The 15,860-nt window shown below is 39.1% G+C and overlaps 2 protein-coding genes across 2 annotated transcripts in view; one reads left to right on the forward strand and one right to left on the reverse strand.

The window, feature by feature from the left end:
* The window catches only part of ZFAND3 (zinc finger AN1-type containing 3), a 326,971-nt gene that overhangs the window by 26,141 nt on the left and 284,970 nt on the right, over positions 1 to 15,860 (forward strand). The window lies entirely within an intron of this gene.
* On the reverse strand, positions 6,845 to 8,385 carry LOC102998337 (elongation factor 1-alpha 1-like). Its single transcript, XM_057554382.1, has one exon. It carries the CDS (start codon positions 8,378 to 8,380, stop codon positions 7,013 to 7,015), a length of 1,368 nt encoding a protein of 455 aa, XP_057410365.1. The 5' UTR covers positions 8,381 to 8,385; the 3' UTR covers positions 6,845 to 7,012.

Consider the following 15,860-nt stretch of genomic DNA (forward strand, 5'->3'; position numbering starts at 1 on the left):
GAAGATTAATTTGATTTGAGATTTCTTCTTTTTTGATATAGGCATAGACAGGTATAAATTTCCCTCTAGGCACTCCCTTAACTGCATCCTGTAAATTTTGGTGTATTGTTTTCATCTCAGTATTTTCTTATTTCTTTTTGTTTCAGTCTTTTTTTTTTTTTTTAAGGTAGTAGCTCAAATATACATTAATACTGGAAGCAGTAACAGTTGCTACCATTTACAGGATGACTGTCACTTTATATGTATTATTTTCCTAATCCTCATAGGAATTGTGTGGTTGTGAAATAGTGGTTTCCTGTTTTACAGACAAGGAAATTGAAGCTTAGTCAGTTTTCCAAGATTTTGCATAGCAAATCAGTGGCTTGACTCTTTAGAGCTTGTATTCCTCTCACTATGCTACACTTCCACTCTAAGCTACTTGGTAAGTAGTGGTAATTCCTTTACGTAGAAGGTTAAATGCAAGTAGCTGGACTGCATTTAATATTTGTCACATTCTATTCACATATAGCATGCCATCTTTTCTTCCATTTAAACATTTGAAATTTAGACTTTCCCTCCCAAATGTTACAAGGACTTTGGCTGGGCTTGGCTTTTAAATGTGTGTTTTGTGGGAGCCCTGCTGAATCAAAAAAGAGCTTTAAATGGTATTTTGTATTCAGATTCTGATATGAAAGATAACTTATGTCCACAATTTGTTAACTCTTGTTTTAGGTGGGTCATTGCTGTGTTGAAGAGCAAGGGTTTAAATATTTTCATCTTTATTTTTAATTTTTTTTGTACAGTTGAATTGCTTGTGGGACAAAGAAGAGTCTTTGTCGACCCTTGGAAAAATTGGCCAAGGGAATTAGTATGCATTTCCTGCCTCTTACTAGATTTCTGTTATTATAGGGTTGTATAAAGGATACATTTTTGTATCTTTTGTAATTTATAATGGTGCTGAGCACGTTATAACTAATCAGTAAATAACGAATGATGAAGGCCTTGGGATAAACTTTTTTTTTTTTTTTTTCTTTTGGGATAAACTTTAATTGGCCCATTTTTCTTTTTGTTTCTTTTGTCCACAGGGTATGTGGTGATTATAAACTTTGAGACTAGAATTTTAGGCTTAAACTAAAATTTTTAAAAGAAAGTTTATTTTTTCCTCTTCAATCACTATTTTAAAAAAAAGGAGAGGGAGAGAAATTTTTTTTTTTTTTTGAGAGGGAGAGAAATTGTACTCTTAAGTATGTCTCAGTTTTCTGCAGATGACCCTGTCTTCAAGTATGGTACTGTTTCCCATTTGAATGAGTAATCTTTTTTTATTTTGCAGATTATATTCATTATGGGTTATTATAAGGTATTGGGTATAATTCCCTGTGCTATATAGTAAATCCTTATTGGTTATCTAAGTATAAAATATCTGTTAATCCCATATTCCTAATTTGTCCTTCCCCCCTGCCTCCCCTTGGTAACGTAAGTTTGTTTTCTGTCTGAGTCTGTTTCTGTTTTGTATATTGATTCATTTGTATTATTTTTTAGATTCCACATATATGATATCATATTTATTTGTCTTTCTCTGACTTATTCTCTAGGTTCATTCATGTTGCTGTAAATGGCAATATTTTTTTATGGCTGAGTAATGTTCCATTACATATATACATATATATTTTATACATATTTATAATATATATGTGTGTGTGTGTGTGTGTGTGTATATATATATATATATATATATATCTCACATCTTCTTAAGCCAATCTTCTGTTGATGGGCCCTTGGGTTGCTTCCATGTCTTGGCAGCTATAAATAGTGCTGCTATGAAAATCGGGGTGCATGGATTTTTTCGAATTAAAGTTTTCATTTTTTCACACTGTATAGCGAGGATTGGAATTGCTGGATCATACAGTAGTTGTACTTTTATTTTATTTTTAAAAATTTATTTTAATTAATTTATTTTTGGCTGCATTGGGTCATTGTTGCTGTGCGTGGGCTTTCTCTAGTTGCAGTAAGTGGGGGCTGCTCTTTGTTGCGGTGCGCGGGCTTCTTATTGCGGTAGCTTCTGTTGCGGAGCATGGGCTCTAGGTGCATGGGCTTCAGTAGTTGTGGCTCGCAGGCTCTAGAACGCAGCCTCAGTAGTTGTGGCACCCGGGTTCAGTTGCTCTGCGGCATGTGGGATCTTCCCGGACCAGGGCTCGAACCCATGTCCCCTGCATTGGCAGGCAGATTCTTAACACTGTGTCACCAGGGAAGTCCCTACTTTTAGTTTTTTAAGGAACCTCCATACTGTTTTCCACAGTGGGTACACCAATTTACATTCCCACCAACAGTGTACGAGGGTTCCCTTTTCTCCACATCCTCTGCAGCATTTATTGTTTGTAGACTTTTTGATGATAGCCTGAAATGAATAATCTTAAAGTTATGCTGAATCTGTTGAGTAGCTGTAGGGATTAGGAGAAATTTATTTTCAAAACCACGATGAGGTCGTGATATAAAGCCTTAGGTGCTGCTGCTGATCTTCATGGGGAATCTGTTTGAAATGGACAAGATAATTTACTTGGTGATAACTGCTTGAATTAGGGCCTTTTTAATTGTTTAGTAGTGTTGTGAACCTTGGATTTGCACGAGGTATTTAGTAGCACTCCTAGAATAATGCCAGTAAGCCATTAAACTCTACAATGTCTGTCTCCCCTATTACTTTGTGTACTTGAATGTGGGTGAGACCAAAAGACCTGTTGTAAATGGGGGGTAGTAGTTCTTGACTCAGAGAGATATCTGTGAGTCAACACTAATCACTGTGGGTCAGGTGTTTGTACTGGAAAGTTCTCTTAAGTGACCTTATTCCTTTATGGTAATAACCTGTTTAAATAATTCTTTCCTTATTTGTCCAGCAACACAGGTGGTTTTGAGAGGTTGTTAGTAACATCATGGAATCATAATAATATATAACACTTGTGTAGAACTTTATTTTTAAAATACTTTCATGTATGTTATCTTATTTATCCTCACAAGCCTGTTTTGGGCAGGACAGATATTGGAATTTTACAGGTGAGAAAACCAACTGTCTGTTTCAGGCATGGTTACCTTCACAGGGTTGGTGGTGTTTTTTTTTTTTTTTTTTCCTTTAAATTACAAATTTACACTTACTTTTTTAAAAAAATTAATCAATTTATTTCTGGCTGCGTTGGGTCTTTGTTGCTGCGCGCGGGCTTTCTTTAGTTGCGGCGAGTGCAGGCTACTCTTCATTGAGTTGCACAGGCTTCTCATTGTGGTGGCTTCTCTTGTTGCGGAGCATGGGCTCTAGGTGCGTCGGCTTCAGTAGTTGCAGCACATGGGCTCAGTAGTTGTGGCTTGCGGGCTCTAGAACACAGGCTGAGTAGTTGTGGCACACAGGCTTAGTTGCTCTGCGGCATGTGGGATCTTCCTGGACCAGGGATCGAACCCATGTCCCCTGTATTGGCAGGTGGACTCTTAACCACTGCGCCCACAGGGAAGTCTTGGCGTCTGTTTTTGAGACATTGCTGTCTATGGCCTGGTCCTTTGCTTCCCAAACTAGAAACTTATATTGAAGGTTTCCTAAGACTTTTAGGGAGGTAATTATGCTAACCAGACTTGTAAGAGACCAGTTGATTAGAAAAACCAGAGATAAGAGGAAGATTAATTACATTAATAAAGCACGGAACCAATTGATTAAACGCTTTTTAGGCTGTACTTCATCTGTGACTATAATGCTTTTATATGTTTGCCTCAGTCCAGAGCATCCCTTTTGTGAATTCAGGATACTTGAGGAACAGTAATTGGTTAGAAGTTTGTTGGGTGATAGAAGAATCAGCACAGAGGGAACTGGATGGTCTTGAGTAAATATTTTACTCCAGTAATGAAGGTGGGTAATGATAGTCCCTATTCCAAAGAAGAGGCTCCAAATGAGCCTTAATTCTTTGAGTAATAGCTTAATGGAAAGAGACTGTTTTTCTAGTATCTAATTTTCTTTTTTTCCCTAACATTTTATCATGAAATAATTATTTATCATGAAAAACAAAAATTAAAGACTTGTACACAAATTGTACACCTGTTTACCTACCACCAGATTCTGTAATATTTTGCTTTATTTGCTTTCTACTCCGCTGTCTTATTTTTTTATTTTCCAAGTAAATTGCAGACATCGGTACGTTTACTCCCAAATATTTCAACATGCATATTATTACTAACTTTTTAAAAAATTTGAAGTACATTTTTGAGTGGAAAACAGAAAAACCTTAAGTATACTGTTTGATGAGTTTTGACACATGTACTTATCTGTGTAACCCAAACCTCTATCAAGATGTACATCATACTGTATATACTATATTTATTATATTGTACTCTCACTGTGAAAAGTTCCCTCATGTTTCTTTCCAGTCATTCTGCTCCCTGTTCTTCCCTCCCTGGGAAAAATTTTTTTCCTACTCTAGATCAGTTTTGCCTGATTTGGAAGTCATGTAAATAGAATCACAGGGTATGTATGTACTCTTTGTAAGGCTTCCTTGACTCAGTGTAATGTTTTTGATATTCATCAGTCTTGGGTATATCAGTAGTTTGTTCCTTTTTATTGTGTATTTTTTAATAGTTTCTATTGTGTGAATATACCACTATTTCGTTTCTCTGTTCTCCTGTTTATAGATACCCTAATTTGCTTTTTAAATTATAACTACAAAAGTCACTTATCAGCAAGCATTCTTACCTGACATCAGGAAATGGGCTAGAATTGATTGTAATTTTCTTAGGTAACTTTGTATTCCAGCCTTGTTTTTTCTAGTTGCCTTGATTTGATTTTAGATACGGTTTGTGAGATACCCTAGCCCTTTGCGCACCCCAGTTGCAAAACCATCTGATCCATTATGTGTTGATTTCTACTAGGGGATGATTTTTTTTAAATCTTAGTGCCTTTAGCCCACTGTCTACTGACTGTTAAGGTGATTTGCTTTTTAAACAAAAGTGTGCCTGTCCTCACTTGTGGTCCAGTTTTGTAAAATCCTGCCTGTATCCCTGAAGCCAAAGGCAACACTGAGAGCTAATATGAGAGTTTTGTTTTGGGAACTTTGTGGTCCACTGTATTCTTGTTCAGAGACCATGTTTGCCTAATGACTTGACATTTGAGCCTGTTTTGCAGTTACTTGGCATTTTTCTCATTAAAAAAACCTTTAATATATCCAACAATCGTTGGTAAACGAGACCTCTTTTCCTTTTCTTCTCTGGATCAGACATCCCATGTTTCTTTAACACAAAGCTCTGATAATTTTTCTACCATCAGTATGGATCCTTGTAGTTTCTTAAAACAAAACAAAACAAAAAAAAGATTGGAACATATCCCAAAAGTTAATAGATGTCTAACTAATGCTGGGTGTAATAAGATTATCTCTTAACTTTGCACGTGTTATACTACTTTAAAAATAACACTACATGATTCCCTCTCCTCAATCTCTTGCTCTTCAAGTTGCTCTGTATTATTAATATATTTAGCATGGGTGATCCTTTGGTCATTTTTGACTAATCTTTTTTTTAACATTTAAATTTGATAAACCGTACTTATATTATTCTTTGTTTATCACGTTTTTATAGAACTCATTTATCAGTTCATAGTTCATCTTGATTTGTGTATTGTGTGTTTTCCTCTGAGAGAAACTAAATTGGAATATTAGGGTTTAGTAAGTGGAATAACTTGAATCTGAGATCATAAGACTCTAATAAATGATGTTTTGGAAGAAATATTGCTAGTTGGAACTTGCTGAACCTTTGTTTCTATCCTTTTAGGGAATCTGCTGATAAACTGAGGGTTGGGAAGGGCACTTGCAAGTGCTTATAGCTAACAGTGAGTCCTCAACGCTTAATGATACGTCAGAGAAGAACCTAACAAAACCTGTGATAATTTCAAAAACTTGTAAATTTTCTTGTGGTTATTTACTTTCCACCTTGGTTCTTTACTTGACATTAATAACCAGAAGCAGAGCAAAATGTTCTGAATTTCATCTTTCCTTTATCTGTTTCCTGATGGAATTTCTTAGGAGCAAGGAATTGGTCTAAAGAGAATAGGTTAGAGATGTGGATAGTTTATGAAAACTTAAAGATATTCAGGGGAGGAACTATTTTCGTTTTTTTTCAGCCCCTCATCTTTCTGGTTTGACTTTTTGCCAATCTTTTTCATATGCATCCAGCTGTGTTGCTAATTTTTTTGGGTTTGGGAGTATGGCAGAGGCCTCAAGAGGAGAACACCATGGGAAATGGTTTGCAAGGAGGCCTAGCACAGAGTTGCTGGAGGCATGGGGGGAAGTTCTGAAACTGTTCTCTTTTTACCTAGTACCTGTCAAAGCTTGAAAGAAGGAAGTCAAAGCAGTTTCCACTTTCACAGTCCTCCTCCCTTTGCTGGGCACTGTGCTAACTGGAAGTGCCATACTGTGCAGGAGAATGTGGCTGGTGGGATGAGAAAGAGAAATAAGTTAGAGCCCAGGGTCTACTCATTGTTAAAAATAGGTATCTGTTTGGGGGCTGATACCATCTTTCATTCTGTGAAAGCATAGCTAAGAATGGCATTTGCCATCATCTTAGTGCACCAAAAAGGGATTTAAAAGTTGTTAGGACTACAATGATTTTTTTTCAAAGGAAATATCTTTTTAAAAATTTAAAAGTATTACATGCTTATTTTAAGCAATTCAGAGTTGTATATAGCATAAAATGAAAGTTGTTTCTTACCCACTTCCTTTTTTTATTTTTCTCATTAAACTTTTTTAATGGGTCTCAAATTCTGTGACAGAGTTTTGGTCAAGTTGTTTCCATTAAAAAGTACTGATTTTAGAAACTAATAAAACTGCCACGGACAAAACAAATGGTCCACAAAACATTCTCCTTTCCTTCTGAAGGTTTTACGATGCATTGTTATCATTAACCAGTCTCTTGCTATTAAACTTAAATGGCCAATTGAGACAAACAGTTCTGAGACCGTTCTTCTACCACTGATTAAGACTGGGGTGGCAGGTATTGGGGATAATATTCATTTAGCCTTCTAAGCTTTCTGGGCAGACTTGGTGACCTTGCCAGCTCCAGCTGCCTTCTTGTCCACTGCTTTGATGACACCCACAGCAACCGTCTGTCTCATGTCACGAACAGCAAAATGGCCCAGAGGAGGATAGTCAGAGAAGCTCTCAACACACATGGGTTTGCCAGGAACCATATCAACGATGACAGCATCACCAGATTTCAAGAATTTGGGGCCATCTTCCAGCTTTTTCCCAGAACGACGATCAGTCTTCTCCTTCAGCTCAGCAAACTTGCAAGCAACGTGAGCTGTGTGATAATCCAGCACAGGTGCACATCCGCCACTTATTTGGCCTGGGTGGTTCAAGATAATCACCTGAGCTATGAAGCCAGCTGCTTCCATCGGTCGGTCATTTTTGCTGTCACCAGCCGCATTGCCACGATTAACATCTTTGACAGACATGTTCTTGACATTGAAGCCCACATTGTCCCCACGAAGGGCTTCACTCAAAGATTCATGGTGCATTTCGAAAGACTTCACTTCAGTTGTCACGTTGACTGGAGCAAAGGTGAGCACCATGCCAGGTCTGAGAACACCAGTCTCCACTCGACTCACAGGGACAGTGCCAGTACCACCAATTTTGTAGACGTCCTGGAGGGGCAGAGGCAAGGGCTTGTCAGTTGGGCAAGTTGGTGGCAGGATGCAATCCAGAGTTTCATGCATTGTGGTTCCGCTGGCATTGCCATCTTTACGGGTGACTTTCCATCCCTTGAACCACGGCATGTTAGCACTTGGCTCCAGCATGTTGTCACCATTCCAGCCAGAAATTGGCACAAATGCTATTGTGTCGGGGTTGTAGCCAATTTTCTTAATGTAGGTGCTGACTTCCTTAACAATTTCGTCATATCTCTTCTGGCTGTAGGGTGGCTCAGTGGAATCCATTTTGTTAACAATTAGTTTCACACCCAGAGTGTAGGCCAGAAGGGCATGCTCACGGGTCTGCCCATTCTTGGAAATACCTGCTTCAGATTCACCAACACCAGCAGCAACAGTCAGGACAGCACAGTCAGCCTGGGATGTGCCTGTAATCATATTTTTGATGAAGTCTCTGTGTCCTGGGGCATCAGTGATGTTCACATAGTACTTGCTGGTCTCGAATTTCCATAGGGAGATATCAGTGGTGATATCACACTCGCGTTCAGCTTTCAGTTTGTCCAAGACCCAGGCATACTTGAAGGAGCTCTTTCCCATCTCGGCAGCCTCCTTCTCGAACTTTTCAGTGGTTCTCTTGTCGATCCCACCACATTTGTAGATCAGATGGCCAGTAGTGGTAGACTTCCCGGAATCTACGTGTCCAATGACAACGATGTTGATGTGGGTCTTCTCCTTTCCCATTTTTGCTTAGGTTTTGCTTAGGTTTAGCGGTGGTTTTCACGACACCTGTGTCCTGGCGGCAAACCCATTGTGAAAAAGGCCCCACTTCCTTTTTAAATACTACTTTCCGGAGATGACTACTTCCTGGTATCTAACCTTCCAGACCAGAGGGTTTTCTTTGGTGTAAAGAATCAATGCATCACTTGGGTATACTCAAGGAGTTTGATTTTTATAACCTTTCAGAGGAACTTGACTGATGTTAGGTCATTTTGCATTTCTTAGGAGGAATTAGGACACTTTGGTTGTCTTTTTTATGCTCTGAGAGTTGACAGCATATTGTTAGAAACCTGTCCAATACGTTGTAACTTCTGAGTTTTTGTTTCCTTTTATAAGTGAAACAGTATTTTGGTTGTGGTGTGGTGAAAGCCCTGAAAGCTGGAGCTGAGACGTGGTGACTGTTCCAGTTATCTGGTGCTTCTTAGCAAACTACTCTAAAATTTAGGGCCTTAAAAAAGCAATTTATTATTATTTCTCACAGTTGACAGGCTCATCTGGAAACTGGTGTAGCATCACTTCTTCCATATTGTAATGGTCAAAGCAGTCACCTGCCCAGATTCAAGGGGGCAGGAGTGGGGATGGGGATTGGACTGCATCTCTCAATCAGAGGCCTAGCAGAGAGTTGGGGGCCATCTTTAATCTTCTACTGGTGGCGTGGCTGATGCAGTGGCAGTCTTGAGAGGGAGAGGTAATAATTACAGAACACCCTTCTTATTACTCATTAGTCTTCTGGGTTAAAATTTACCATGCTTAGGCACAGTTCCAAGTTAAATTAATTTTGTTGTTGGTGGTAAAGGGGTAGAAAACATGAATAAAATTTGTTTACGGGAAAGGTTTTTAATGATGTAAGTAAGAAAACAAACTCTAGAGGAAGAACGTAAGATTTCCTAGTCCCCACTCCCCTCGAGGAAACGTATGTAACTTACTCTTTTAAGAATTGCTGTATTGCTTTTTCTTACTGAGAACGGTGATAACTTGCAGAATTTAAGAAAATGGTTTTTGAAGCAGGTTGATATATTGCATGCGTCATCAAGGGAGACAGGTATGCCAGTCCCCACTTCCTCAGAGACTTGCTAGGCCAGACATCCCTTTTCTGTAACTCAGTCCTCTCTAAACGTATCTTCTTTTTTTTTTTTTTAATAGGATCTTTTTTTTTTTAAATCTTCACTTTTTTTTTAAAGGAATTCCTTTATTTTTATTTATTTCTTTATTTATTTTTGGCTGTGTTGGGTCTTCGTTTTTTTTTCTGTGCGAGGGCTTTCTCTAGTTGCGGCAAGCGGGGGCCACTCTTCATCGCGGTGTGTGGGTCTCTCACTATCGCGGCCTCTCTTGTTGCGGAGCGCAAGCTCCAGACGCGCAGGCTCAGTAATCGTGGCTCACGGGCCCAGTTGCTCCGCGGCATGTGGGATTCTCCCAGACCAGGGCTTGAACCCGTGTCCCCTGCATTGGCAGGCAGATTCTCAACCACTGCGCCACCAGGGAAGCCCTAAACGTATCTTCTTAGACATTGTAAAGTGCTTTGGGAAATGATGATGAAATGGGTTGAAGCTAGCATGGTTCATAATTTTTCCAACTCTGGCTTAAAATGAGCCCCCTTGCTTATCCTTCAAGATGCTTACTTTTTAGAGACTTAATGGGAAGGTTTTTCTTTTCCTGGTTGGATTTTAAAAATGAAATTCTCCTTTTGTAATTTGTTTTAGAACTTGAACTGCCCTGTATTCTGGGGTGTGTGGAGTGTTCTCTTACCCCTCTGTATCTGTGCTTTTGCATTTCCCTCTGTTACAGTATCTCTCGCATCATATACCCAGGCCCTTATTAACTACCTGTGAAACTTTTTCTCATTCCACAGTATTCATGTTCGTTTTCATTTGTTCCTCTTACAGCACTGACTTATCATGTATACGTGTTTGTGTTCATTCTAAACTGTTTGAGTGCTGAGACCATCTCAGTCATCTTTATTGCTTATTGCTTATGCTTTGCCTAAATTTTATGTGTTGAATGAGATGTACTACTAGGTGCACAGTATTCCACTAAACCTGAGGCTGAGCAGAAACTAACACTGGAGTGTTATAAAAAAGTAGAAGATGATAATATGAAGAAAGTTACTGAGCACCTAATAATGGCAACTGATATTTCTATAGCACTATACAAACTGTTCTGCCTAAGTTTAATTGTATACTTTTGACTTCTCTTGGAGGGTTGCAGATATTTCCTCTCCTTAACAGATAAGTAAAGAGAGTATGGATACTTGCTCAAGCTCACTCATCTAGAAAGAGGTGGAGCTAGAACTCAAATCTAGTTACTTAATTGTCTGAGACAATCCTGTAATTTATGTTTGTGATTTTTATTCAGGTAGGTTCTGCTTTAAGAAGAAACAGGATCTGAAGATACAAAATGGATTGAAAGATGATAATTGAATTCTGGGCTTTACTAAAAGAATTTCTTTATTATTTCTAGCAATATATTAACCAGAGATTTAATTTACAACAGTTTGGTTTCTGTTATCCATCGGCAATATACGGGATGTGAAAGTTCCTTTTTATATTTTGAGACTTTAAGAAGAGTAACTTTTGGGCTTCCCTGGTGGCGCAGTGGTTGAGAATCTGCCTGCCAATGCAGGGGACACGGGTTCGAGCCCTGGTCTGGGAAGATCCCGCATGCCGCAGAGCAACTAGGCCTGTGAGCCACAACTACTGAGCCTGCGTGTCTGGAGCCTGTGCTCCGCAACGAAAGGCCACGATAGTGAGGCCTGCGCACCGCGATGAAGAGTGGCCCCCGCTTGCCACAGCTAGAGGAAGCCCTCGCACAGAAACGAAGACCCAACACAGCCAAAAATAAATAAAGAAACAAATAAATAATAATTAAAAAAAAAAAAAAAAAGAAAGTATCCCCTCACCCCAGCGTTTGGTCATAAAAATCCTTCCATGAAACACTCTTGTTTAAAAAAAAAAAAAAAAAAGAAGAGTAACTTTTAACTTGTGTAAAGTTATTTGCCCAAGTTAACAAGTGCTAACAAAATCTCATCATTTAGCTTCATACTAGACAGAGTATTACTCTATTAGACAATCAGAGCACTATAGACACGGAAAAAATGATTTGAGTGACTATTTCTCAATTCTCTGTAGTATGGTGTGTAATTAGTATCATTCTGCATGCATAAGAGAGAAGTTAATCTATTAATACAAAGGATGGCTTAGGGAGTAGGTTGACAAACTACTGCTCAGAGCTAAATCTAGCCAAAGAACTAAGAAATTTTTTATAAGAATCGCTTTATGTTTTAAAATCATTGCAGAAGAGAATAATTCTGTGAATATTGTATGAAATTCAAATTTCAGTGTCCGTAAAGTTTCATTGGAACAGTTACCTCATTCATTTACTTAACTGTTGGCAGCTGCTTTCAAGCTCCAATGGCAGAATTGAATAGTGACAGAGACCATGTGGTCTGAAAAGCCTAAAATATTTACAGAAAAGGTTTGCCAACCTGTGCCTTAGGGAATTAGTGCTTAATTTTGTCCTGTGGAACCTCAGTTGAGAAAGACTAAGCTTACCAATGAAGACACCTGTTCAATTGCTGCGGTATTTAAGAGTATTTGTATGTAAGAGGAGCACTATATGTATCACAACTGTTTTGAGAATTTGATCCTTTCTTTGCTCTGGAACGATATTCTTTTGTCACTTGGCTTTGACAGTTGCAGCCTGGATTGGGCACCCAAGTTTTATTTTGTTCTAATGTCCTGAGTTTGACTAATTCATTGTATCTGACGCTTTGAAAAGCACTTTTTTTTTAATGACTTACATTGAGATTTGCTTTTGAGAAGTGACTAATTGGCAGTTCCAAACTGGACAGATTGAGGCCAGGTAAAGCCTGTAGGTGCCTGTCAGGCAGCAGTGAAGTTAAAGATCACCTGCTGTCAACACTAGGGAATTTTACTGTCATTTTCATTTTTGAAAAAATGAAGGATCATTAGATTCCTGGAGTTGCAGCACTAAATGGGGAAACTGGGTAGTTTGCCTCTGTGGAATGTTCCTTTTGTTTCTGTAGCCTAATCATGAATTACTCTCTGCTAACCTCTTTCTGGCTTTGGTTAAAAATCATTTTTCTGGTAAGTTTGTTAATTAGGAAATACAGAAATAGAACTGCTTGAGTTGTCATAACTTAGACTAGCCATGGAACTTTTAAACGGAAGAGGGAGCCAATGAAGACTTGTTTGAAAAAACAGGGGAGGGATGTTTTTGCTGCCTTAGCGCTGGTAATTTTGTGTTACATGAAGCTGAAGACAATTATAGGTGGGGATAAGGACTGTTGAGGAGAAAGCTGTCGACTTCCTCCTTTCAACTTCTGTTTTGTATGGAACTTTTATAACTTTGATCTAGTTTTGACAAGTGAGGTTCTTCGACACCATGTTTTCCTGTAGAAGTTGATCTTTAAACAAAAAATCAACTCCAGGGTTTGACAGAAGTCTTAAAGCATATCAGCAAATAGTGTTTTATTATTTGGGTAATTAAAATAAATTGCCTTGCAGGTTGAAGGAATTAGCTCAGATTCTACATTCCTACCGCCCTTCAGCAGTAGCAGCAGATGGCCAGAAAGTTGGAGTGAAGATGGTGGGAAAGGTGGGGAGTATAGATCCATCACATCCTAGAGCCAGAGCTGTCCTTTTAGAGTTGCTTTGTGCTAGTTCTCTCTCTTTTTTTTTTTTGGTCTGCCTTCCCCTGCCCCTTCTTTGGGGAAGGGGGATGGTAAGTAATTTATAAACACTTATCTTCCCCAAATGATTTGCCTCATTTAATAATTTATGCTTGTGCCATCAGTATTTTGATTTTGTTTAAAACTTCATCATATTTAAGATGAAATAGAGTTGTGGTAATAGGAAAATGTCCTGAAGGATAGCCAGTGGACTTATAACTTGATATAAGTGCCTTGTGGGAGGGATTGTGATGGTCCCAAGGAAAGAGTGAGTGAGACTTTCTGGGTCCTGCTACCCTCCCCCCTCCTTTCCCATAGTCTCATCTAGATGTGGTCTCTTTCTCTGCCAAATCCCTTCCTCTCTGCTCCCTTCTGCTCCTCTGTGCTGCTGCCACTACTGCCTGCTGCAGGTGAAGTGGCTGTGTTGTGTCTAATTAGCAAGTTGAGCAATGGATCATGAGAGAGAACATTGCATTCACCCTGCGCACAACCTTGGCAGGTTTACTACTTCAGTAGGGGCTTGCTTTTAGCCCTTGAGTATCTTATCAAAAACGGAAGATAGATAAGAATAAAACATAGGTGATTGAAACATAACCAGTGATAGTTGTGCATAAGTATTAACAGAAGCAAGATGGTTTTCTTTCAGTCGAAGCTCTTTGGAGCCAGTCAGGAGAGGCTTTTTGGAAGAGGTGAGCTTTTCTGAGGAAGGATAGACTGAGATTAATAAAGAGATTAAAAAAACAAAACAAAACTGGGATGAGGAGTGGGAGTGGGGGTCAGTCAATTAACACATACTCTACTGTTCATTTTGTGCCTGACATGGTTCTAAGCACTGGGGATACAAGTCCCTGCCCTCATGTAGCCTGCGTGAGGGTGAAGCATCTTATGGGTGATAGAGTTACTTAATGCGGTAGAGGGCATAAGTGGGGGTTTGGTGGGAAATAGAGAGGTGGAATAACCCCCCCCCCTTAAAAAAAGACCATGGTTAGTAATTTAAATATGATTTATGAGACAATTGGAAGGTAGTCTCATTAGGAGGCCTCTGAGGGACTATAATATATATATTTTTTAACATCTTTATTAGAGTATAATTGCTTTACAGGGGTGTGTTAGTTTCTGCTTTATAACAAAGTGAATCAGTTATACATATACACATGTCCCCATATCTCTTCCCTCTTGCATCTCCCTCCCTCCCACGCTCCCTATCCCACCCCTCTAGGTGGTCACAAAGCACCGAGCTGATCTCCCTGTGCTATGCAGCTGCTTCCCACTAGCTATCTATTTTACGTTTGCTAGTGTATATATGTCCATGCCACTCTCTCACTTTGTCCCAGCTTACCCTTACCCTCCCCGTATCCTCAAGTCCATTCTCTAGTAGTCTGCGTCTTTATTCTCGTCTTGCCCCTAGGTTCTTCTGACCTTTTTTTTTTTTTTTTTTTTTAGATTCCATATATATGTGTTAGCATACGGTATTTGTTTTTCTCTTGCTGACTTACTTCACTCTGTATGACAATCTCTAGGTCCATCCACCTCACTACAAATAACTCAGTTTCGTTCCTTTTTATGGCTGAGTAATATTCCATTGTATATATGTGCCACATCTTCTTTATCCATTCATCTGTTGATGGACATATAATGTTATTAATACAGTATTTGAGAAAGAAGAATCCTTCTGTGACATACAGAGAATTGGAGTTCAGGGGTTTGACAGTAGAGACAGCCCCCTGTCCCTGGGCCCCCAAAAGTTTCATTTAGTTTTGTTTTATTCTTTTGCCTTTTTGGGAGTAGATTTCTGCTGTCAATATTCAGAGTATCAACAGGGATAGGGAAGAGGGTAGAATTCTGCTTCTGAGAGCTCTCAGAATTTAGTCTGGCCACTCTTATTTTTGAAGGTTATGTCCCTGATCCGTCAGCTACAGCAGAGTTTAAAGGTATAAATTATTTCCATGGTGTGGTGGAATCTTAAGGTACAAATTACATACAGATCAGGTAAATCATTAGATACATAGACTTTTTCACTCCTCATTGAGACAGAGGTCAAAGTCTTTATTTATTAACTGCCTAGGTTCTTGAAAAAGCATGGCAGTTTTCTATTTTGGCCTCAGAGCCTGTATAAGGTCAAATCACAGTTCCTTACAGCTGCAATTTCCTTGACCCTGTTATTAAATTCTCAGTTTTGCCCCTTGAAATTCCTTCACTTTTTCTTTTGGACAGGGTATGTTTCTTAGCTGCTTCTTCTCAAAACAGTGTTCTAGCTCTCTCTAAGTCCCCATGTACTAGCTCCAAGGACTTTGGCCATCTTGTGTGTACCCTGCCCCCACTCCCCATGCACATTGCCTAATTAAGATTCTTTGGTTACAAGAAACAATTCCATTAACAGTAGTTTAGTAAGGGGTAAAGTTTATTTTAAGGCCATTCACTCATTCATTCAACAAACATTTATTGAGTCAGGCATTCTGTGTCAGGCACTATTCTAGGTATTCAAGGATACAGGGAAATCTCATATTAATCCAAGCGCAAGCTCCATGGTATACTTAATAAACCGGGATTTAAGGAGGCTCAGAGGATCTTAATAATAGGCAAGCGTTAGGGTGTATCACAATCACCTGATCGCTAGGCCCTATTCCTAGAATAGGGCCAAATCATTTGCATTTCCCACAAGTTCCCTTGCTTGTGATGTGGATGCTGATGCTGCTCCGCTGGGGACCACACTTGGAAAACTTTAGTAAAAGCTCCTTTGAGGGATTATCTGATTGA

The sequence above is a fragment of the Balaenoptera acutorostrata genome, chromosome 10 (genome assembly GCF_949987535.1).
Source record: "Balaenoptera acutorostrata chromosome 10, mBalAcu1.1, whole genome shotgun sequence".
NCBI classification, from domain to species: domain Eukaryota; kingdom Metazoa; phylum Chordata; class Mammalia; order Artiodactyla; family Balaenopteridae; genus Balaenoptera; species Balaenoptera acutorostrata.

What these genes read in the sequence shown, in the direction of transcription:
- LOC102998337 (XM_057554382.1), bottom strand. Translation starts at nt 8,380, where the DNA reads ATGGGAAAGGAGAAGACCCACATCAACATCGTTGTCATTGGACACGTA.